The sequence below is a fragment of the Mustela putorius genome, unplaced genomic scaffold, assembly GCF_011764305.1.
Source record: "Mustela putorius furo isolate JIRA1106 unplaced genomic scaffold, ASM1176430v1.1 tig00000561_pilon_pilon_pilon, whole genome shotgun sequence".
NCBI lineage: Eukaryota > Metazoa > Chordata > Mammalia > Carnivora > Mustelidae > Mustela > Mustela putorius.
This window is the reverse complement of record NW_025421415.1, coordinates 1,583,990-1,609,064: the sequence shown is the minus strand read 5'-3', so window position 1 is coordinate 1,609,064 and position 25,075 is coordinate 1,583,990. Positions and strand designations below refer to the sequence as shown.

General features: G+C 39.9%; 1 protein-coding gene across 4 annotated transcripts in view; it reads left to right on the top strand.

The window, feature by feature from the left end:
• CEP120 (centrosomal protein 120) overlaps positions 1-25,075 on the top strand; it is an 81,637-nt gene that overhangs the window by 20,453 nt on the left and 36,109 nt on the right. For all 4 annotated transcript variants that reach the window (XM_045081420.1, XM_004761349.3, XM_004761351.3 and 1 more), the window contains exons 6-15: positions 8,648-8,796; positions 12,685-12,882; positions 13,719-13,946; positions 15,222-15,438; positions 16,530-16,707; positions 19,940-20,089; positions 20,843-21,025; positions 23,193-23,289; positions 23,389-23,541; positions 24,057-24,146. In XM_045081420.1, the coding sequence (XP_044937355.1) occupies positions 8,648-8,796; positions 12,685-12,882; positions 13,719-13,946; positions 15,222-15,438; positions 16,530-16,707; positions 19,940-20,089; positions 20,843-21,025; positions 23,193-23,289; positions 23,389-23,541; positions 24,057-24,146 (1,643 nt within the window). The remainder of the gene's footprint in view (positions 1-8,647; positions 8,797-12,684; positions 12,883-13,718; positions 13,947-15,221; positions 15,439-16,529; positions 16,708-19,939; positions 20,090-20,842; positions 21,026-23,192; positions 23,290-23,388; positions 23,542-24,056; positions 24,147-25,075) is intronic.

Sequence of the window (25,075 nt, the reverse complement as noted above, 5' to 3'; positions counted from 1 at the left end):
TTCTTTTTTCAACATTTCCTTAGCAATTTGGGGTCTCTTCTGGTTCCATACACATTTTAGGATTGTTTGTTCCAGCTCTTTGAAAAATGCTGGTGGAATTTTGATCGGGATGACATTGAAAGTATAGATGGCTCTAGGCTGTATAGACATTTTAAAAATGTTTGTTCTTCTGATCCATGAGCATGGAATGCTCTTCCATCTTTTTGAGTCTTAAATTTCTTTTGTGAGTGTTCTGCAGTTCCTCGAGTACACGTCCTGTACTTTGTTGGTTAGGTTTATTCCCAGGTATCTTATGGTTCTTGGTGGTATAGTAAATGGAATTGATTCTCTCATTTCCCTTTCTGTATTTTCATTGTTAGTGTATAAGAAAGCAACTGATTTCTGTGGATTGATTTTGTATCCTGCCACATAACTGAATTGCTGTATGAGTTCTAGTAGTTTGGGGGTGGAATCTTTGGGTTTTCCATATAAAGTATCATGTCATCTGCAAAGAGAGAGAGTTTGACTACTTCTTTACCACTTTGAACACCTTTTATTTCTTTTTGGTGTCTGATTGCTGTTGCTAGGACTTAAATTACTATGTTGAGCAACCTTGTCATGATCCTGATCTCAAAGCGAAGGCTGTCTGCTTTCCCCCATTGAGGATGATATTCACTGTGGGTTTTTCATAGATTTTATGAAGTCGAGGAATGTTTCATCTATCCTTATACTTTGAAGCATTTTATTTATTTTATTTTTTAAAAGATTTTATTTATTTATTTGACAGAGATTACAGGTAGGCAGAGAGGCAGGCAGAGAGAGAGGAAGGGAAGCAGTCTCCCTACGGAGCAAAGAGCCTGATGTGGGGCTCAATCCCAGAACCCTGAGATCATGACATGAGCCAATGGCAGAGGCTTTAACCCACTGAACCACCCAGGTGGCCCACTTTGAAGCATTTTAATTAGGAATGAATTCTGTATCTTGTCAGATGCTTTTTCTGCATCAGTTGAGAGGACCATGTGGTTCTTCTCTCTTCTCTTATTGATTTTTTTTCTATCACATTGACTTGTGAATGTTGAACCACCTTGCATCCCACATGGATAAATTCATGGATAAATCCTACCTGGTCATGGTGGATAATCTTTTTATTTTTATTTATTTATTTTTGAAGATTTTATTTATTTATTTGACAGACAGATCACAAGTAGGCAGAGAGGCAGGCAGAGAGAGGGAAGCAGTCTCCCCACCGAGCAGAGAGCCGGATGCGAGGCTCAATCCCAGGACCTTGGGATCATGACCTGAGCTGAAGGCAGAGGCATTAACTCACTGAGCCATCCATATGCCCGGGATAATCTTTTCAATGTACTGTTGGGTCCTTTTAGCTAGGATCTTTTTTTTTTTTTTTTTTTTTTTTTTTTTTTTAAGATTTTATTTATTTATTTGAGAGAGAGATCACAATTAGCAGAGAGAGAGGAGGAAGCAGGCACCCTGCTGAACAGAGAGCCTGATGTGGGGCTTGATCCCAGGACCCTGAGACCATGACCTGAGCCGAACTGAGCCACCCAGGCGCCCCTTACCTAGGATCTTGTTGAGAACCTTGGCATCCGTATTCATCAGGGATATTGGTCTGAAATTCTCCTTTTTGATGGGATCTTTGCCTGGTGTGGGTAATGCTGGCTTCATAAAGAGTCTGGAAGTTTTCCTTCTGTTTCTGTTTTTTTTTTTTTTTGAAACAGGTTCAGGAGAATAGGATTGTTTTTTCTTTGAATGTTTGGTAGAATTCTGGGAATCTGTCAGGTCCTGGACTCTTGTATTTGGGCAGGTTTTTAATCATAGCTTCAATCTTGTTTCTAGATACTGGTCTATTCAGGTTGTCTGTTTCTTCCTGATTCAGTTTTGGGAGATTATAGGTTTCCAGGAATGCATCCATTTCGTCTGGGTTGCTTAACGTATTGGCATATAGCTGTTCATAATAATTTCTGATGATTATTTCCATTTCCTTGGTATTAGTCATGATCTCTCCCTTTTCATTCATAATTTTATTAATTTGGGTCCTTCTCTCTTTTCCTTTGGATTCATTTGGTTTTCTTTTGGATTCATTCCAGTGGTTTATCGATCTTTCTTTGAAAAAACCAACTTCCAGTTTCATTGATGTATCTACTGTATCTCTAGTTTCTATCTCACTAATCTCTGCTCTAATCTTGATTATTTCCCTTCTTGTGTGTGTGGTTGGCTTAATTTTTTGTTGATTTTCCAGTTCTCTAAGGTGTAAAGAGAGCTGGTACATTTTGGATTTTTCAGTTTTTTCTGAGTGAGGTTGGATGGCTATGTATTTCCCCCTTTGGACCACCTTTGCCATATCCCATAGGTTTTGGACCGATGTGTCTTCATTCTCATTGGTTTCCATGAATTGTTTAAGTTCTTCTTTGATTTCCTGGTTGATCCAAACATTCTTAAGCAAGGTGGTCTTTAGCTTCCAGGTGTTTGAATTCCTTCCTAACTTTTTCTTGTCGTTGAGTTCCAGTTTCAAAGCTTTGTGGTCTGAGAATATGCAGGGAATTATCTCAGTCTTTTGGTATCAGTTGAGTCCTGATTTGTGACCCAGTATGTGGTCTGTTCTGGAGAAGGTTCCGTGTGTACTGGAGAAGAATGAGTATTCTGTTTTTTTAGGGTTGAATGTTCTGTATATATTTATGAGGTCCATCTGGTCCAGTGTGTCATTTAATGCTCTTGTTTCTTTATTGATTTTCTGCTTGGGTGATCTGTCCATTACTGAAAGTGGCATGTTAAGATCCCCTTCTGTTAATGTATTCGTATCAATGTGACTCTTTATCTTGATTAACAGTTGTCTCATGTAATTGGCTGCTCCTATATTGGGGGCATAAATATTTACAATTGTTAGATCTTCTTGGTGGATAGACCCTTTAAGAATGTTTTAGCGCCCTTCTTTATCTCTTGACTATAGTCTTTAGTTTAAAATCTAATTGATCTGATATGAGAATCGTTACGCAGCTTTCTTTTGAGGCCCATTGGCATGAAAGGTGCTTCTCCATTTCTTTACTTTCAGTCTAGATGTATCTTTAGGTTCCAAACATGTCTCTTGTAGACAGCATATGGTCGGGTCCTGTCGTTTTATCCAGTCTGCAACCCTGTGCTGTTTTATGGGAGCGTTTAGGCCATTCACATTGAGAGTGATTATTGAAAGACACGTTTTTATTGACCTCATGTTCCCTGTGAAGTCCTTGTTTCTGTAGATTGTCTCTGTAAATTTCTGTTCTAAGTCAGTCTTGGGTTCTTTCTTCTTTTATACCCCCCCACCTTACTATTACTTGTAGTGCTCACTTGGTGGTCACATACTCTTTTAAACTCTGCAGGTCTTGGAAGCTCTTTATCTCTTCATCCATTTTGAATGTCAGTCTTGCTAGATAAAGTATTCTTGGCTGGACGCTTTTCTCATCTAGTGCCCTGAATATGTCTTGCCATTCCTTTCTGCCTTGCCAGATTTCTGTGGACAGATCTGACATTATTCTGATAGACCTTCCTCTGTACGTAAGGAATCTTCCCCATAGCTGCCCTCAGAAGCAGTTGTCTAAAATTACGATTCGTCAGTCTCACAATCAAGTGCCTCGAGGTCTTTCTAGAGTGGTTATCTTGGGGGGTGATCTTTGAGCCTCTAGGACACAAACGTGGGTTCCATTCCCCAGATTGGGAAAATTTTCATCCAAAATTTGTTCAGCTCTATCTTCTAGTCTTCTCTCTTTCTCCACCTTATCACGATCCCAATAATTCTGACGTTGGACCGTTTCATAGGGTCATTTATTTCCCTAATTCTGTTTTCATGGCTTCTGAGGTGTTCTTCCAGGGCTCTTCCTGATCCTTTTTTCCTGTCAATTTGTCCTCTAGATCTTTTGCCTTGGTTACCCTAGCTGTTAGAGTATTTAGATTAGATTGGATCTCATTGATAGTATTTTTAACTTCTTCCCAGGCGGTTTTCACTTCTGCCATTAGAGAGTCTGTGTTGTCACTAATGGTTTTTTCCAACCTAGCCTTTGCCTAGATAATTCTAACCCTGAATTGTGTCCTTATCCAATAATTCTGATGGAGAGGGCACAGTCTCTGAATTTTTCCTCTGTTGGGTGTTCCTCCTCCTAATCATTTTGGTGCGAGGTGGTTGAGGGGATGTATCGCTGAATATATCAGTCATGATAGAAAAAAAGAGAGCGAGAAAGAGAAAGAGAGAGGGGGAAAAAAAAGAGAAGACCCAGCCAGAATGGACCCCAAAGATAAGATTTATAAGGTATACAAACAAAAACAGACAAACCAAAAGACCAACAAAAGTAAATGAAAAAAAAAACAACCCAGCCAAAATGATCCCCAAGGATAAGATTTATATACTACCAGAACAAAAACAAATACACAGAAACACTGGCAGAAGAAAAAGATGGGAGGGTGGTTATAAATCCTTGATGTGGGTGAGGAATTATTCCTGGGTGTATCTTGATAACTTTGTTAAAGGACTCAACTTTCTAGAGATGAAGGGAGATTAAAACTGGTTTATATATAGGGGTAGTATTGATTAGTGAAAGAGGATTACTTTGAAGCTTATATGTATATGTATATTAAAAATAGAAAAGGAAAAAACACGGTACGTGTATGAAAAAAAGTTCAAGTAAAAGGTTATTATGGAATATGTTGTATTAATCCTCCGGTTGAAATGGTAAGTAGGTTAAAAAATTAAAAAGAACAAGAATAGTGAGAATGAATTAAAAATTAAAAGTTGGATCTGTGAAATATACAGGTTTTAGGGCAATACCAGGAGCTTAACATACTGTTTTCCCCTGATATTGGGGTTTTACAGTTTTATGGGGACCCTGTAGTGGTTGTCTTCCCGTTCTTTTGGCTTGTCTTCTGGGAGAGAGGACTGCCCCATTGTTTTTCAGTCAGATTTGTGGGTTGAGTCCTCCTGTCCCCTATCAAGGGGCTGGGCTCTGTGGAAACCGGTTTTTCAGGCTTTTGTTCTCTGGAGGTTTTGGTTTTTAGTGGCTTTTAAGTTTAGTGGAAGGCGGAACTGCACCCAGACCTCCATCTCCGAGAGAAGCCTCAGTCTGCTCCCTTCTGGGTGGTTCAGAGCACACAAACTCCCCTCTGCAAACTCCATGAACCGTGCAACCTCAGTGCAGGCAGTGTAAGTCCCCAGCCACTGTCTCAGGGGTCGCCCAAAGCTCCCGCTTGTCTCTGCACCCCTGTGCCTCTAAAGCTGCAAGTGATATTGGTCCAGGGAGTCTACTTCCGTTGGCTGTCTTTGCTGGGACTGATTCTGGGGTCCAGACTTGATGGTTGCCCAGGTTGCTGCCAAGGGATCCCGACCAGAGGTCGAGCTGAGTTCCTTCAGGCCCAGGCTGGGGAGTGGGTCAGACCCCGTTTGCATAGTACCACAGAGCGCAAAAGGCTGTACTTCTAGGGAGCGTAGGCTGGCGAGGTCACCAGACTCCCTCTTGTGGGGGCGGGAGTGCGCCCAGCCTAGCTACACAACACGGGGGGAGCTCGGTGGCCAGAAACTGGAGGCTCCGCCGCACTCTCTCTGGCACCGGTGGTTGCTGGCGGTGGCCATCCTGGGTCTGTGGGCCTAGGCCCGTGCCCATGACTGCCTGATTCCACCAGTTGCCCCTTAAGATCTTTCGCTTTTTTTGAGTGCTTTTAACGAGATTCCAAGTTAATGCTGGTTCCCAACCACAGAGCACTTTCGTGTGGGGTATTACTTTCCAATGGGTCGCTTCTGGTGGCTCCCTCCCCTGTCTGCTTATCTTCCAGTATCAGTCTGAGCATTCCCACTCTGCTTTACCTCTCTCTGGTGTCTTCTGCCCCTGTAGAGATCCAGAGGTGTATAATCCTACGTCTCAGGCTGATTTCATGGTTTTCAGGGTGTTCTGGTAAATAATTAGCTCACTTTAGGGGCTCCAGTTGAAACAGGGTCTCCTACTTCTCCGCCATCTTGCCCCCCCCCCCCGTATCCTTTTAATGTCCATGGAATCTGTAGAGATGTCTCTTTTATTTCTGATAATAATTTGTGTTTTCTCTCCTTTTCTCTTAGTTACATTGGCAAAATGCTTAATGGTTTGATAGATGTTTGTGGAGAGCTAGCTTTTGATTTCTGTGATTTTCTTCATTGATTTCCTGCATTGATTGAAGCTCTAGTTTTTAATTATTTCTCTCCCTCTGCTGGCTTTGAACTTAATTTGCAAAAATTTGCTGCCGTTTTTTCTGTTTTCCTGAGCTAGAAACCTAGTTTTTTGTTTTGCTTTTTAATATGCCTTGTAATTATTTGTTGCAAGGTGGACACGATATACTGGGTAAAAAGAAAATAAGCCTTTTGTAACATAGAGGGAAGGTGTGGGGAGGGGGAACCTTTCTGTAGTCCCATGACTGGGTGCAGGTGAGCCTGTCCCCCTGCACCGTTTCAGCTTGTCTGTTAATAGATGAAGGTTGTACATCTTTGGCATGAATATCACGGATGTGATGCTCTCTGTTGTTCTCATTTCATCTTTGCAGGTGGCATGTAATTTGGATTTGCTTCATTACTGATGATAAAATGATTCTCATTCTGATCACTTGATTAAGGTGTAGTGTGTATCTGTTCTCAACTGTAAATTACTATTTTCTTAGGGAATTGATATTTTGTGACTCATTATTAAGAAATTGCCAAAGTACTCATTCCTTAAACCTTCAATTTACTGTTTTTTTTTTTTAATGGGTTAAAATATCTATCATTGTTTGTCCCATATTTGTGCAAGGGGAACCCCTTCAAGCTGCTTGTTTCCTTTAGCCTGTCTCCATAATTCTTTGCACTTTCTCTTGGTTTCTGGCATAGGAAGATGGTACAGGCTGATGTCCTTTCCTCTCTAGGCCTGGATTCAGCTGTTTGTTCAGGGAGCCCTGCTTCCTTACAAGAAAGAGTCTAGGTGCAAGGTATGCCTATTGCTATTGGGGTGTTCTGCTGCCAGGGCCTTCTAATGAAAAAAGTGAGGGATTTGGTTTATGTAGGTATACATAAACACACATATATGAAAATGGGTACATATGCCTTTATATCTGTTTATCTGTACATTTAGTGAACCATGTACATTCACACTGACACCTTTAGTCCTTCCAGTCTTACAGGAGGTTTATCCTTGTTCTCGTCCCTTTAACTTTAACTTGTGCCTGTAACTCCTTGGCACTAGGAGACCTGTCATAGTTCTTCTCATTTTTTTTTTTAATGATTTTATTTATTTATTTGAGAGAGACAGAGCAAGCACGAGAGGAGAGAGATCAGCGGGAGAAGCAGACTCCCAGGACTCCAGGATCATGACCTGAACCGAAGGCATTCGCTTAACCAACTGAGCCACCCAGGCGCCCATCCTCTTCTCATTTTTAAGCTCTGCTGACATTACTGTTTTGTGGATGTCTTTAATTAAAGTGATTGTCAGATGCTTTACTTTGATTATTTAATTTGATCTTCTAAACAACATTATAAAAGCTTTGCAGAGCAAAAAATGGAAACAGGAAGAAATCCTACAGGTTCTCCATAAAACTGGTAAATGGCAGAATTGGTTTGAAACCTCGGTCTGTGTTACTGGAGCATCTGTGTGCTTAACTGTTTGGCTATATTTAGCCAGTGCTGTAGGAAGTTCATTTCTTCAGGGGTAACCCTGCATGCTGCCTTCCCCCTATTAGAGTCCGAGCTGTCTTTCCAGCTGCCTGACTGTTTGGGGGAACCGTTTGGTTTAAAGCTCCTTTTCAAGCCAAAGGTACAATTTCTCAGGCTGCAAAATAGGAATCTGGAGAGGATTGCTTATTGATGGGGGATGTATATCTTTGAGGTATGCATTATATCACTTCTCTTCCCAAAATTGTTTCATGCTCTCCTCTTAATCTTGAAAAATGACCCCAGCATTAGAGTGTGGAGTGTAGGGAATCTTTCATTGGGCCTCGACCCCGCATCTTCCTGCCTGTCAGTCCTCACCTTGTGAGCCAACACGCCACCCCCGCCACCCCTCCACCTCTCCCACTGCGTGCTTTTTCTTCCCAGGCTGTGTATTCCAGTTCCTTCTGCCTGGAACACTGTTTCCTACTCCCTTATTCTCCATTCATTGCCCTTTCTCTTCTTAGCCACGCTGGGCTGATGGTTCAGTCTGTGGTTTAGATTCACTACCTGGGGCGTCTGGGTGGCTCAGTGGGTTAGAGCTTCTGCCTTCGGCTCAGGTCTTGGTCTCGGGGTCCTGGGATTGAGCCCCACATTGGGCTCTCTGCACAATGGGTAGCCTGTTTCCTCCTCTTTCTCTTCCTGACTCTTTGCCTACTTGTGATCTCTGTCAAGTAAATAAATAAAATATTAAAAAAAAAAAAGATTCACTTCCTTCTGGAAACCTATGGGGTCTCTTCTCTGCAGTTTTTTCAATTTTAAAATGTTACCATATTTCAGACTAGAAGGAAAATGGTGGTTAAAAATGGTTTCTTGGGAGAGAGTGTTTAAAAAAGAAAGAAAGAAAAAGAATAGAGAAATTTACCGAGGTACTGAGTGTATCCATGAAAACTCTCCAGCAAAATACAAAGCATAACCGGCTTTCAAAATCTTACCGTGGTTTATGGCAAACTGTAATGTAGTTGCATTGTGGTTTTCCCCATAAAGTACCTGCCAGCCTGTCTGGACTTGACCCCAAGGACATTGTGGTGGTGCTAAATGAGGAGGGAGGCTACCATCAGATCGGCCCAGCAGAGTACTGCTCTGACTTCTTCATTATGTCGGTGACCATAGCCTTCGCCACCCAGCTGGAGCAGGTGAGACATTCCCTCTGATGAGGGATTCACAATGATCCGAAAACATTGATTTTTCTTTTATTTTTATCATTTATGTTTTGTAAGATTTTATTTATTTGTTAGAGAGAGACTGCATGCAAGCACAAGCAGGGGGATTGGCAGACAGAAGGAGAAGCAACAGCTCCACAGCTGAGGAGCACAGAACTTGGGAGATAGACCACTGGCAATGTAAAAAGTCCTGGTCTCTCTCCAGGAACATACTTAATCCCTCGAGGTTATCAGCTGTACAAGCAACCCCGGGAAGTAGCCTGGGGGAGAGTGCTCCGGGCCTGGTGGTCTCGGTGCCCTCAGCAAGGAGAGCAGGGACACTCATGACCCATGCCAACGTTGCCTCCTTCCAAAATGAGCTGTCCTTCCATCGTTTTTCTCAAGATCCAGCCCACTTTCAACATTATATTAGTCTATAGCAGCTGAAATAATAATTTCGAAAATAGAGAAAATGGCTTATGACTTCAATTTTTACTGTACTGTTAACTTCCTCAGAGGTACAAAGCTCCCACAAGGTCTATGTTTATAAGTGAAATACCTGATAGTGACCATATATATCTACATGACTTGGAAGAGTGTCAGGTAACACTTTTTCTCAGGAAATATTTAAAATTTTTCATTCCATATTCATGCTTTTGGCTCTCTCCATCAGTTTCTCTCTTTTTCTTCATAAAGCCCTGCTTATGAATTGCTCCACCTTAATATGCCGTTCCTGCTGGGGGAAGGTCCGATGTCACTGCCTTCATTAACCACATCAGGGTACATGTTAGATAATGAGGCTGTTCTATTTTTACTGTGTTATTAAGTAGATGCGAAGGCATTTTACATTACCACTTTAATTTTTTTCAACTCTTCTGGGTGGCATAATTGTTCCTCATCATTTACTGTGTGTCCTTTTCTATGGACCAGGGATTATGCTAACTACTGTGTTTAATCCTCCCACAACTTTAGGGGATTATTATTTTCATTTTCAAGATCAGGAAACCATTTCTTAGGAAGGTTTTACAGCTAAGTAAAGGGCCTGCGTATTTCTGGACATAGAGTCACTTCCCTCATTCTCTTGTTCCAGTATTATGCTCTCTTCCCTCTTACACGGTTTTGGAGTAAGATGGATTGTTATGGGGCTTGCGTTCTCTCTGCTTACTCACTGCTTACTAGCTGGCTCCTCCAGTTTAGGCACCGTAACCTTCCTGAGGCTTGAGTTTTCTCAGGAGTCGAGTGGCGATAATACCAACTTTCCATATAAGGATGAGGGATGAGATAATATAACCAAAATGACTATCATGTAGTTTGTATGTGTGAAGCTACATTTGTACAGTAAAAGCTTGTTGAGAGTAATTGACTTATTGAATCCACAACTAAAACAGCTCTTCGTAATACAAGATGACTTACTGGGACCAGTCACTCCGTTTAGTTTTTAAAAACTCAAAAACCAGATTGATGACTGACCATTGGCTCCTCTGCTAAAAAGGAAGCCGAACAGTTTTTTCTCAAGAGTAAACCGAACTAGTGTGGAATCCAGCAATGTCAATGCTAGGTGTGAATCAGAAGAACTGAAAGCAGGTGTAAAAATGAAAACGTGCACAGCAAAGTAGTAAGCAGTATTCACAGTTTCCAAAAGGTGGAAACAACCCAGCTGTCCGCCACTGGATGAATGGATAAACCAAATGCTTGTCCGTACAATGGAATATTACGCGACTATAATGGAACAGGGTGCTGACAGGTGCTGCAGTGTAGGCAGACTTTGAACGCATGCCAAGTGAAAGAAGCTGGACACACAAGGCCACCTGATGTGTGCTTGCATTTATATGAAATAGACTAGCATAGGTGAATCCATAGAGATCCAAAGCAGATGGGTGCTTTTCTGGGGCTGGAGGAGAGGGGGAATGGAGACTACTAATGAGACTACTCTCAACAAGCTTTTACTTCATGGGTGCAGTATTTGTCCTGGGAATGATGAGAGCATTCTGGAACCAGATGTGACCAGTGCACACACAGCATTATGAATGTACTCAGTGTTACTGAGGTGCATGCTTTGTAATCGTTAAAATGGCACATTTTCTGTTACATGTATTTTACAATAATGAAAAAACACAAAAAATTGGACCCAGTAATCTAGTTATCTTTTGATATTGTTTCCTTTTTTCATTATGTATAGACAAGCCAAGGGTTTTATAAATTAGTCATTTAGTTCTTTCCTCAAGCTAGTGAGAAGTGTAGTGTGAGAAAGCACCAAGCAACAAATAAAGGTAAGAAATAATACCTTTTCAGGTGCTCCTCAGTGACTCAGGACATGTGCTGTCCTGTTACAGAACGGAGGAATGAGTTAGGAGCAGGAGGACTGGTTGGTTTTCTAAATATTGAATGTCGAAGGTTAAAAAAAATTACCTTCCAAATACAAAGATGTTAAAGGATTTTTGAAAGAATCTTTTCTTAGTGGGAATTAACTTAAAATTAAATATACTGTGAAATATTTAAGGGCTATCTTTAGTTCTTAAGATTTTTTTTTTTTTTTTTTTTTTTGCTTTCTGATGATGGAAGAAACAAAAGTCTTGTCTAATTAAACTCTGAAATAGTCACTGGTAAGGATACTATATTTTTGCCTCAGAGCTTTTCCTGAGCACAGCTCAGTTGTGCACAGCTGACTCTGTGCTGTGTGATGGAGTTGTCCTATTGAACCAGTATTCTCTCTTCCAGTCCTTCCAACAAGCCTAAAAGAAATGGAGGTACAGATTGATAGAGTAGTTAGTAGTACTGTGAAGTCCAAAGCTTCACAGTAACCCATGGATGGAACCAGAATTGGGGGCTTAATTCAGAATCTGCTCTTAACAACTGTAGGTATAGAAGTGCTGGCTCTCTCTAGATAGACTAAAACCTACTCAAATACAGTTGAATGTATGGGGTTCAAGTAAGCATTTACTTCACATACAAAAATATATATGAAACAAGAGTTGTTGAGTATCTACTGTGTTATTTCACACAAGACCAGTGACTATTGAATGGGGGGCTGTTTTATTCTAAGTGGCTAATTCTTTTATTGTCACGAACTCTACAAGCTGTCCTGTAACTCTGCTTGGCCTAAAAGGATGTCTTAGGTAACTGTCATGTCAGGATATAGTTATTTAACAGCCCTGTTGTATGATCACTAGGATATATTCAAAACCCATCGATGAACACAACCACTGTCTTTTTAACAGTGTGCTAGTGAGCACTTGGTCTGTTAGATGACTCCATATTGTATTGTCCAAGAATCCACGTCTTTGCCATGAGTGGCTATGCAAGTACAAACTTTGCGAAGTAACTCTCCCATTAAAGCAAGTGTCTTTTTGCAACTATTAATTTATAGTTTTCCCAGTTTGGACAGATTGGCTAGAAAGCGTATTTTGCGAAGGCCTGGGCTAAGGTGTTACATTTAATAGTCTGGATTACAGTTGTGTAAAACCCTTCTCTTAGAAATGAAGAGGGTAGGAGAGTGAGAATAAGATGAAATAAGGTAAATGGAAATAAAGAAAGCTCAGTTTAAAATACTTGACCACTTCCTTCTAAAAGAACTTCCATGTACTCGTTCATGGGTCAGTTGAATGAAAAGTAAACTTGAAAACAACAGAAGTCTCTAAAAATGTTTTAGTCTCTGGGCTTTTCTGAAATAAGCCTTGAAACATTAAACCGATCATTTGGTTGTAATTTTTCAGAGATGTAGGAATTCTGAGTGAATAATTGTAGACTTAGAAGTTTAAAAAAAAAATCAGTATTTTAGCAGATATCTTAAAGTTTGTCTTCAAGATAGGTCTTTAAGCAGATATCTTAAAGACATGCGTGGTTTACAAATTAATACTCTCTTCTTTTTCCTTGAATGTTTAGTTAATTCCATGTACCATGAAGCTTCCAGAAAGACAGCCTGAATTTTTCTTTTACTATTCTTTGCTGGGAAATGATGTTACAAATGAACCCTTCAATGATTTAATCAACCCAAACTTTGAGCCAGAGAGAGCATCTGTTCGAATACGTAGCAGCATAGAAATTCTTCATGTTTACCTGGCTCTTCAGTCTAAACTACAGGTAAGCATTGCAGAAAGTTGCTTTTATTTTATTTTAGTTTTATTATTTATTTGTTTGCTTGTTTATTTATTTTGACACAGAGAGACAATGAGAGAGGGAACACAAATAGTTGCCAAATAGGGCAGGATCCACTAACTTACTTATCTTTTTAGAACTGTGTTTAAATTAATGTTGAAATGGAAATAGAAAAAAAATGCTTGAAGTATTAGTTTTCTGTTTACATGCATGTATTAATGATACAGTTTGTGAAATAGCATAGTAAAATATTAAAGTAACCATAACTCCTAAAAGAGAGAAGGGTGGTAATTTATGAGTATGTAGTAGTGAGAGAAAAAAAAGTGGAGGCAAATGGCTTTATTATTGGGTTCTTTTTTTTTTTTTTTTTTTAAGATTTTATTTATTTATTTGACAGAGAGAGCACAAGCAGGCAGACAGGCAAGCAGAGAGAGAGAGGGAACCAGACTCCCTGCTGAGCAGAGAGCCCAATGTGGGGCTTGATCCCAGAACCCGGGGATCGTGACCTGAGCTGAAGGCAGAGGCTTTAACCACTGAGCCACCCAGATGCCCCTATTATTGAGTTCTTAGTAAACTTTGTGCCTTATTAACAATGTTAACCATCAAGTATAAGAATCTGTTAGTCAGATTCCGTGCTGAGCGTGAGTGCAGAGCTGGATATGGGGCTTGATCCCATGACCCTGAGATGACCTGAGCCAAAACCAAGAGTTGGATGCTCACTGACTGAGCCACCCAGGTGCCCTTAACTATCTGTTAAGTTTCTGTGTTTAGGAGACCGGAGAGAATATTAAGCCTCTTTTGATTTTTCTCTTTCACATTAGATCCATCTTTGCTGTGGAGACCAGTCACTTGGAAGTACAGAGGTACCCTTAACTGGACTCCTGAAAAAAGGGAGTACAGAAATCAACCAGCGCCCAGTCACAGTCGAGGGTGCTTTTATTCTTGACCCTCCAAACCGAGCCAAACAAAAGCTTGCGCCTATTCCTGTGGAGCTAGCCCCGACTGTCGGCGTGTCTGTGGCTCTGCAGAGAGAAGGCATAGACGCCCAGGCAAGTGGTGACCCTCCAGCCCCTCCTCCAGCTTTTGCGGTGTCACTCGGGACTGCTCCTAAAAGCTGAACTTCCATAGAGCTACCTTTCGTAGGAAACTGTTATTATTAATTAGTGGCCTACGTTATACGATAACTTCCTTTCTGAAAAGTACCTTAGCTTCCCAACTCTGCTTCATTAAGTATTTATAGAGTCCATGTGTGCAGTTTTGTTTTGTTTTGTTTTGTTTTCTTAAGGATTTTATTTATTAGAGAGAGAGCACGAACAGGAGGAGAGGCAGAGGGAGAGCAAAATGCAGACTCCCCGCTAAGCAGGGAACCCAATGCTGGGCTTGATCCGAAAACCTGGAGATCATGACCTGAGTTAAAGGCAGACGCTTAACTGACTGAGCCACCCAGATGCCCTCTGCTCTTTTTTTTTTTTTTTAAAGATTTATTTATTTTTAGAGAGGAGGGTGCAAAATGAGAAAATCTCAAGCAGACTCCTAGATGCCCCCATACTGTCTTCTCATGTAGTAGGAACCATTCCCCCCAACCCCAGCTCCTGGTCAGTCACTGCCAGAAAAGGAACTCCTGGGAAAGAGAATGTCGTTAGACCTAGTTTCTGGGAATCTGTGTTGATGGTAATGGTTTCAGTTGACTGCTGGAGCCAAGACAAAGTTCTTGGTTCATTGGTGCTTTATGGCCCTCATACTGTCTTTAGGCAACAGAGATCGGTATTTGTTCAGATGTAAAAACATTTTTTGATTCTATATAATCAACTTTAGGGTACTGTTCTTTTGAGGAACTGATCTTTAGGTAGGTTATGAGTTGAAGGTAGAAAAACTGAAGCGAGAGTTTAAGTATGTGCATATACGTGTGTGTGTGTGTGTGTGTACGTATGTATATATCTTTAGAAGAAAGTTGAACAAAGGAGAGGAAGAAAATCAATTTAGATATGTTTTTGTTTGAGTAACAGGCCTCCATTGTGTTCATTGCCTTGGTAATAACGATTCCCAGGGACATCTGGCCTGACTTGTTATATCAAATATCCCTTCTTACCAGTTAGGATGCAATTTGGTACTCAGCTCTGGATATCATATTTCCTTCCTGTTCATCTTCCTTTTTCTGGTCCTAGATGCTATAAGAAAATTTGCAAATTATGAAGAAAAATAGACTAGGAATATCCAAACTGGGAAAGGAAGCTTATATTTTTAAAAAAACAACGTCCCGTTTTTTGCTTAATTATGAAGGAAAGTGCTTTGCAAATTATACTTTATTTAAAAATTGTTTTTAGTCTTTAATTGAGTTAAAGACCCAGAATGAACATGAACTACAGCATTCAAAGAAGCAAGTTTTAACTCCTATAAAAGAGAAGACACTCACTGGGCCAAAGTCACCAAGTGTGTCCCCTGTTCCACCTCAAAACCCATCACCTCCCACAAAAGATGATGCAACAGGAAGTGAAGCGGAAAGCTTACAGTATGATAAGGACACAAAACCAAATCCAAAGGGTAAGATGTTCTTTCTATAGATATTCTAGGTGTACATTTATAGCCGTCTAATTAATGATTTAAGAGAGTTTTCACGGTTTGTAAGTAAATGGTGAGCTTTTTTTTTTAAAGAGCCAATGATGCTTGGTGATGTAAAAAAAAAAAAAGATCAGTTTAAATTGAATTAAATTTAAATTGAGTTTATAACTTCACCATAGAATTTGCTAAAAGGTAAGAGAATTTTTCTATTACTTTTATTTTAGAAGCAATAGTTCATTCAGAAGAAATTACAGAAAGTAGTTCTTTTGAACATATTTTTAACTAGTAAACACTTAAACATTGTGAATTCATTGGAATTTGAGGGAGAAGAGCTTACTGCCTACGGCAGTAATCATTACACTTATTGTTTGATCGTACAGTTAAGGGAGAGACTCGGAATGGTTTTACCTGGTTTTAAAAACTTTTCCCATCTGCTGCATGAGGGTCTGCGGTTGGATTTCGTAGTGAAAGTAATTAGAGTAGTGGGGGATTAGCAGTGAAGGGTTAAGGTGGAGCTTCTCACTTGGTCACCAAATAGCTGTAGGACTTGAACTACTTGCTAAACCTCTCTGGTCTGTAATAGGATTGCACTAGATGGCTCTGTTAGACTACAACATATGTGCCTAAAATAGCCAAAGCTACTTCTTAAAAAGTGATGTTGTTATTATCTGCCCTAAGCCTCAAGTACAGCCCTTCAAATATTAAGTGTTGCTGCCTCTTGGAAAGAAGTTGGTGCCTGCCAGGCTGAAGGCATACATCCCTGCAACAATAGACAGTAGCATATGCTTTTATGTTTTGCATGCTGTGTGAAGAGTAAGATCTTTTTTACATGGTTCTAAGATGGCATTGAAAGCCTCCCTTGTTTTGGGTAAGTTACTTTAAGAAGTTGATGGCTCAGTTCATATGTTCACAGAGGCAAGTGACCAAATTCCTTGCTTGAAGGTAAATGAGGTATCTTTTCTTAAAAGTGCCATACTTCATGTAAAGGGAGATAGTTGTAAGTGATGTAAATAACTTAAGAGAAACGGTTACCAAGTGGAATTTTTTCTTTGGAATTTTTGTGTTCATTCTAGCCGTTGGTCCTTCCATACCTGCTTCTGTGGCCCAGCCAGTGCCCGCATCCCATGCTTCAGAAACAGCCTCAGGACAGAAGATTGCTGTGCCGGCGACATCACATCATTTTTGCTTTTCAATAGACTTAAGGAGTATCCATGATTTGGAAGTTGGTTTTCCAATCAACTGTATATTAAGGTGTGATCTGATTTTGTCCCCAAGTATTATTTTCTGAAGAGCAATACCTTTCCTCTCTTTGGGAATTGCAGCAGGACAACTCTCACTAGAGACATTCAAACAATTGTTAAACCCCTGAACTGAGAAGGAGGCCAGGCTCTTTCATAATGACTGAACTTAAACCAGGGTGGCATTGGTGGTAGGAGAGCTAATACTAATTGTAGGTATTGATGACAGTTGATTCAGGCTTCTTTGTTAAAAAACAAAACAAAACAAAACAAAGTGACTCTTGAGCTTAAAAGTGGTTGTTTCTAGAAAAGGGACCATAGGTCAAAATAAGGGAAGTATAGTATCTGACTTTTCTTTTTCTTTTTTTTTTTTTAAGTTATTTATTTATTTATTGACAGAGATCACAAGTAGGCAGAGAGGCAGGCAGAGAGAGAGGAGGAAGCAGGCTCCCCACTGAGCAGAGAGCCCCATGCAGGGCTTGGTCCCAGGATCCTGGGATCATGACCTGAGCCGAAGGCAGAGGCCTTTACCCACTGAGCCACCCAGGTGCTCCAGTATCTAACTTTTCTATAAAATTCTATTATAATGGGAGGTTGTAGTCTATTACCTACACTAAGTAACTGAAACTGTTAAGAACCATACTTACAGAAGCACAAGTGGAATGTGTTCACCCCGTTCCATGTACAAAATTGAACTACGTATATATTTTAGTCAGTTAAATGGTCTTACTAGCTTGGTTTATTTTATCTTTTTTTTAGATTTTACTTAGTTATTTGACACAGAGAGAGAGAGAGAGTGAGAGAGCACAAGCAGGTAGAGTGGCAGGCAGGCAGGCAGAGGGAAAGGGAGAAGCAGGCTCCCTGCCGAGCAAGGAGCCTGATGTGGGGCTCAATCCCAGGACCCTGGGATCATGACCTGAGCCTAAGGCAGAGGCTTGAACCCACTGAGCCACCCAGGCGCCCTCACTAGCTTGTTTTTAATAATAATAAATTTTCATCGGGCGCCTGGGTGGCTCAGTGGGTTAAGCTGCTGCCTTCGGCTCAGGTCATGATCTCAGGGTCCTGGGATCGAGTCCCGCATCGGGCTCCCTGCTCGGCGGGGGGCCTGCTTCCCTTCCTCTCTCTCTGCCTGTCTCTCTGCCTACTTGTGATCTCTCTCTGTCAAATAAATAAATAAAATCTTTAAAAAATAAATAAATAAAATTTAAAAAAAATAAATTTTCATCAACTTTCTGGCTGAAATTTATTATTAAATGTAATACAATAATGTGTTTCAGTTTGGAGTATTTAGTTTTTCCTTATACATATCTTTGGAGCAAGCATTAGCATTTCTAATAAAGTTGTTGCTACTTATGTTTTTAAAATGTGAAAATCTTTTCTGTCATTTGGGATTTCCGTTGGCAGAAATGTTCACCACTACACAGTGCTCCCTGATGGTATTAAGGTATACCTGCTTTGCCGATGCATAAATTAACTCATACTTGTATCTCATTTTTCAGTTGTTAGATTTCCAAAATCCTCTGGACTTTGGTGTGAATAACGGACAGAATCAAAGGGACTCAACACTGAGTCTGATTGTGAATTCACAGAACAGGTGTCTCTCTGTCACAGCTTGTTTTGCTTTTTGCCTCTTGTTAGAGGCCGAGAATCATTATGAAAATGGAGGGCCCAAAATAAAAAAAAAGGCTTATCTCACAAATAGAGCTTTTCTCAGAGGGTTTCTAAAACATCCCTTAAAATGGTTTTTAGAAATAGAATTATTATTGACTTTCTACTTTACCTTTTTGTCTTTTTCCCTCTAGTTTTCTAACTGAGATCTCTTTACTGCTGCTGGTAGAGACTGTGACCTCAGGGTGCTTAGAGATGTTGTTAGCCAGAGCATAGAAATACTGATAATGTGAAATTAGAAGCTGTGAGGGGGAAGCCTTGAACCAGCCCACTTAGTAGGTACTCGTCGTAGTTTTTGTGGTTCAGTCCTGTCTTGTGGGCCATCATTGAATCATGAATACCTGTGTGCCTGATGTTAGGGGGTTTATGGGTCATATAAACAAAGTGCTCAGCCTCGTGAAGAAGACACATTGAGAAGGAGGTTAACACATGAGGGAGGCCAGAAGTCCAGTTGGCAAAGAAAAGGGGGAGAGTACCATAAACCAATGGTACAGTTAAGATTCACTTACACACCCTCCATGGAATTCACTTGATGATAAGGGCCATTGGTTCTGTCTTGGAAGTCATTTTATGGCTTTTTAAAAAACACTTTACCTTTGAGTTTGAGAAATCTTATGGTGTTGTGCTCTCATGAACTATCATGAAACTGCAGTTGGCAACTGCATAATGGGATTTTTGAGATGACCTGATTTCAGTGATGTGTAATTATGTATGAAGTGAGTGCGGGCACAGGATTCTTAGTTGTAGGAAAAGGAGTTTTCACTACTAGGCTTTAAGCCCCAGTTTTCCTAATGGATAACAAGGTAGAAGATGAAATTTAAGTGAGCATTATGTTGTCAATACAAAGTAAGTGCTGCAGTAGTCAGGCAGCCTCCCATTTAATCTGGTGCGGCTTCTGCGATGACAGGAAGAAAGACTTGGTACTCATTACTCATCTGCTTTCATCCTTGATTTTCAAAGACAGAATGCCAGGGGTGTACCCTTTTGGCGCTGACTAGGAGTTTTTTTAGTCCATAAACATCAAGAGATTATTGAATAAAGAAAATAAGTTTTGAAATTAAATTCAGCAAGTATTTCTTGAATGTTTATTCTGTGCCCCAAACTGTTTATTTGTTCCTGGGACAGCACAGATAAAAAACATGGGACCCTGTGCCCTCAAGGAACTCCTAAACAAATAGCAGCTTGGTCTTTGTTTAGTGGCCTCATTGTCCTTCCTAAATCTTAGTCTTACTTAGAATGTGTCAAAATGATCAGCTCTTCCTTATTTGGTGTCATTGCCTTCAAAATACCAGAATTCTTCCCCAGAAGGTCATTCTAGGATCACTTGTAAAGCAGCTTTGGGAACTACTGCTGTACACAGAATGCTTTTCTCTAGAACTGCTACAGTTTCTATGTCAACACTGACAGTATTGGCAGTATTTTAAAGTTGGTGTTAGGCCTAAAACCATCATGTATTTGTACCATCTACCAATTTTAAAAATTGTATTTGTTCATTATATTCATAGTTTATTTTTAAAAAACAGACTAAGTTTTATCTGTCAAGTGTATCATAGGACTTTGTTTTTCTTACATTCTAGGTACTCCTATCCATTCTTTGGTAGCGCAGCTCCCATTATGACTAATCCTCCCATAGAAGTTCGCAAAAACATGGAGGTTTTTCTTCCACAGTCTTACTGTGCATTTGATTTTGCAACTCTCCCTCATCAGCTGCAGGATACCTTCTTAAGGTAATACACATACGGTGCGTATGCTCTGAAGTCAGTCTGGAAAATTGATACCCTGTTAACAAGAGGAATTCCTAGAGTTTTAGACTCACATCAGTCAGTGCGTTTGAAAACCTAGAAAAAAAACCCAAACAAAAAAACCTAGAAATAAATGTGCTAAGAAGGGTGGTGACGTTTGTCCTTCTGATGTCAAGTTTTAATGTAGTTATGGAGGCTCTTTGTAGATTTTCGTGTCTTATTTGTCTTGATTTGCATGGAAGACCTGTGTTAATACAGTCTACGAGTAAAGAAGAAACTCTGAAAAGTATTCTCTTTTTTTGTTAATATGTGAAGATAAATACGAGCAAGCTATTTACTTTTTATTCTTGCTTCACCAGTTGACTGTAGTGTATTGCTTGCTTTTTCTGATTGGTCATCTGTATAAAATGGAGGTGTTAATCCAGCCGTCTGAATTGGATTTGTGAAGAAAAGTGAGATCAGAAATGTCTTCTTACTTTCTCAGGGTATCGCCATTCAAATTTGCATATTAATTTAAAGAGAAGGAGGAAGAAAAAAAAGAATGGTATTTGAAGGGTTTTCTTTATTGCACAGAAAGAGATGTTGAAAATGTGATAGTATTTTCTGTTTGTTACCTATGGAATCGAGCCTTTCTGATCCAGGTAACAAACCATCTCTGAATACATTCAGGAAACTCAAAGATGTCCGTGCCTTAGTTCAGAACTGATAGTTATGAACACTGGTTTCTCTTTTCCTTAGGATTCCATTGCTGGTTGAATTATGGCACAAGGATAAAATGAGTAAAGATTTACTTCTGGGGATCGCCAGAATCCAGCTTTCTAACGTCCTGTCTTCAGAAAAAACTCGCTTTTTAGGTTCCAGTGGTGAACAGTGTTGGCGTCAGACTTACAGTGAAAGTGTGCCTTTCATAGCTGCACAGGGGTAATGGATTTCCCAGAACTGGCCTTCCCTTGCCTTTTCTTCTCATTAGCTGGCTACAGCCTTGTCCTTTCCTGTCATTTTTGTTCTCATATGGGGTCTATATTCTCCTTTGCTATCTAGCCCCCTGTAGCTTTCAGGTACCACCATACCCTGTGATACTGTTAACATTCAGGCTCTTAAGTATTTCCCACCCACCCACCTTAAGCCTGACAATTGTAAATTCTGGCCTTTTTTTTTTTTTTTTGGTAAGTCAAGGTCAAATTTATGATCCATTGTTACATTGTCTTGTATTGGGAGTGACTGTTGTTTCTACTTGACAATATTTCAACTTCTGCTTTAATTCTAATTGCTGAGAATGTTACAAATGTTTGGCACTTTAAGAAGAGTATTGTTTTTCTGCCCTGGGCTTTATTACCACAGTGAAAAACTGAAGTTCACATGTCTTCCACAAAAGACATCTTTTGAGCTTTTTAAATTTAGCAACAGAAGTTTAAATAAACTTGAACATTATACATCACATACTTGGATTTTTGAAGCATAATTAGAATGTAGAAAGAAATCAGGATCAGTAAAAAGCTGTGGTCCTAAAAGTAATGTTGAAATCTCTTCCCTTACTCTTCGCCACGTCTACTTACTTCCAGGGAGTGAAGAGTTGAATAAAACTGACTTATTTGGAGGATCTGGGAACAGGTATTTTACAGTGTCAGTTATTCTGCTGAACTGAAAATTATTCTAAAAATACCATTCTTGGGACACCTGGGTGACTCAGTTGGTTAAGTGCCTGCCTTTGGCTCAGGTCATGATCTGGGAATCCTGGGGTGGAGCCTTGCGTCGGGCTTCTTGCTCAGCAGGGAGCCTGCTGCTCCCTCTCACACTACCCCTGCTTGTGTTCCTTCTCCAGCTCTGTCAAATAAACAAAATTTTTTTTCCAAAAGATTTTATTTGTTTATTTGACAGGGAGAGAGCACAAGTAGGCTGAGAGGCAGGCAGAGAGAGAGGGGGAAGCAGGCTCCCCACGGAGCAGAGAGCCTGATGTGGGGCTTGATCTCAGGAACCTGAGATCATGACCTGAGCTGAAGGCAGAGGCTTAACCCACTGAGCCACCCACGCACCCCAAATAAAAAAAATCTTAAAAAAAAAATAATAATAACCATGGTTTGGTCACATAAGTAGGAAATCGTGAAAATAATCAGATCATTATGAGTTCTTTTAAATCTGTGGGTTATAAACATTAATTTTTATTGCCCTGCTCTGTAGACAGAAACGTTTTAGGACACTTAGGTAAGACAGTGCTTAATTTTGCTTTATTCATGTCTTCTAAAGGCTATGAGATTAGAAGAAAATGTAAAAATTGATTATTAAAGGTTTGCATGTGTGGGTTCCATTCACTGAAGTTGTGTTTGACCAAGGATTTATGGAACAGATAGATTTAGACAAAGCTACATTTCTTGTACCCAAGATTGTATTCTCCTCTAACAGTTTTGTAAATGCACCTAGTAGTTCTCTGATAGAGAAATCCTCATTGTAATAATTACATATGATTAATAAATATTTAGGAATTATCCTGAAGCAACACTCACATCCAGTAAAAGATTTATGTACAAGTGCTTCGTCCAAGGGAAAAGGTAGAATAAGAATTCAGAATAATCTTTATATAATCAAGATGAGGGGAATTGTTTTTTTTCTTAATTTTACTATGTAAATTCATTAGGATATTGTATTGGTATTAAAGCATACACTGAGTTAATGTTGATGACCTCAGAAAAGTGCTCCAGGTGGAAATGGAGAGAGGGACAGAATGGTTTGATCTTATCGTGCACGAGTGCATGTCCCTCTGCACATGCAGAAAACGGAAGAGAGGAAGGAAATGAAAGCTCAGTAATGATTACCTACCGACATTAGGTTTTTACATTTTTCTACATCTACAGTGTTAGAGGTCATTTTAAAATAAATGTGGGTATGTGCTAATTAGAGTGTTTATGCTCAAGTACGATCCTGTATGTGGAAGGTCTTGATTGAAGCCCAGAGAACTTAACTGCAGTTGGAGTAGCGAGAGTGTCAGGTTTAAGAAATGTGACCGAGTCACTGTATAGCATTGGGGAAATAAACGAAGCAATAATGGGAAAGGGTTTTCATGAATTTTAAGATATTTCTGATCCATCTGTAGGTCAAACAACAGGATAATGGATCTTTCTTACACAGTAACTCTCGAAGATTATGGACTCGTAAAAATGCGTGAGATCCTTGTCTCTGATTCGTCTCAGGTCAGTATCCCTGAAAATGAAACCTGACTCCTTACGGTGGATCTCCTGCACTGCGGGTGTGAGCGTGTGGGATTCATTTCATTTTTGTTCCGATGTCAGGGTTTATCTGCTGTGCAGCAAAAGCCACCTTCCGTTCCTCCGGCACCTTGTCCTTCAGAAGTCCTGACAGAGCCTCGAGAAACCTTAGAATACAAAGCTGCTCTGGAGCTGGAAATGTGGAAAGAGATGCAGGAAGACATTTTTGAAAATCAGGTGACTTTATCCACTGACTACATTGCTTTTCTTCTCCGTAAGGCTTTTCTCCCTCTGTCCATTGGGTACCCTACCCAGTCCCTCTGAATATCCAGAATGCTTTGCTCTTACAGAAAAACAATAAAAAAGTACTCCATAAATGACAAGTGGGCAGAAGCTACACAGAATTCCCCTAAACTTTCTCCGTGACTCTGGGGCAGGATTCGGACTGAAGGTTACAAGGCAAAGTTTGAATACTTGAATGTTTCCTTTAGTTTCAGGCCCTCGTGTAGCGTTCCCTCCTGGAGCCTGGAATCATCCTTCTGGAAACAAGAGAGCGAACAGGTCTTACGTTAGCTTTATTCTCATATGGGCATTCCTTGCCTCAGGCCTTCCCTTTGTTTAGTTTAGGAATAAAAGAGAATCCTGGAAGAAACATAGTGGTGAACAGTATTAATTCTTTACCATAGAACAGCTGATTTGTGTGCTGGAAATACTGATGTGTTTGCTGGGACGGTTTTGTCTTCCTCTTGTAGCTAAAGCAGAAGGAATTGGCTCATATGCAGGCTCTTGCAGAGGAATGGAAGAAAAGAGACCGGGAGAGAGAATCGCTTGTAAAGAAAAAGGTAATCGCATCTGTAGACATCAAAGGTGGAAAGAGAAACTATTAACGACAGTACCTGGTACATGCATTAAAGAAAATCTGTGGAATATCGAAGTTATAGTGGTTGTACATTGGCTTGGGTAAAGTGGATGAATGGGTCAGGAATAGGAGGAAGGCCTTTCTCTTAAGCTGTTAGGTGCTTTTTCGATTTTGAACCCTGCAAATGTATTATTCTTTCAAAAAATGAATACTCTAGGAAAAAAGCCTACTTCTGTATGTAAAAAGAAAAGACATTTAAGTATATATAAATGTTATGATTTGTTAATAAAAAAAATCAGAAACTTAGAAGCCCTTTTAAAGAACTTAATTCTGGAAAAAATGGCATCTTTAAAAAGAAAATGAGACCATCTGATCTTAATCCAGAAAGCAGAAGTTCAGTACTTAACCTATTCACACTCAAGTTACTGTGTAAAACAAAAACCCTCAAAATTAGACGTGTTGCAAATACTGAAATGTAACTTTTGTATTAGTGGTTAATGATGTATCTATAAGTGGGAGAAGACGCCAATGGCAGGATGGTTTGCTACACTTGACCAGGAGATAGGAGCAGGGTACTGACTAGAATGTTTTTGGAAGTTACTTTATTTTCTTCTCTGACTTCAACCATTTTTTTAATTGGTAATTACGGACATGCTAGGGGTTTGTTATTTTGTTTTTTTTAATATGCTTGGGTTTAAATCTGCTTTTAGATTTTTTCTCTCGGTGCTTCATTTTGGGTGTTTTTAGAGGTGGGACTTGAGGTTCACCTGTCTTGTCTTCTGAAGGGTCTAAATTGCCATGAACCTAATTGAGCATAATTTTTCATTTCATATACTGCACTTTTCATCTTTGAAAGGTCCATTAGGACCTTTTTCCTTTTTTTTTTTAAACATATTCCACTTTTCCTCATGG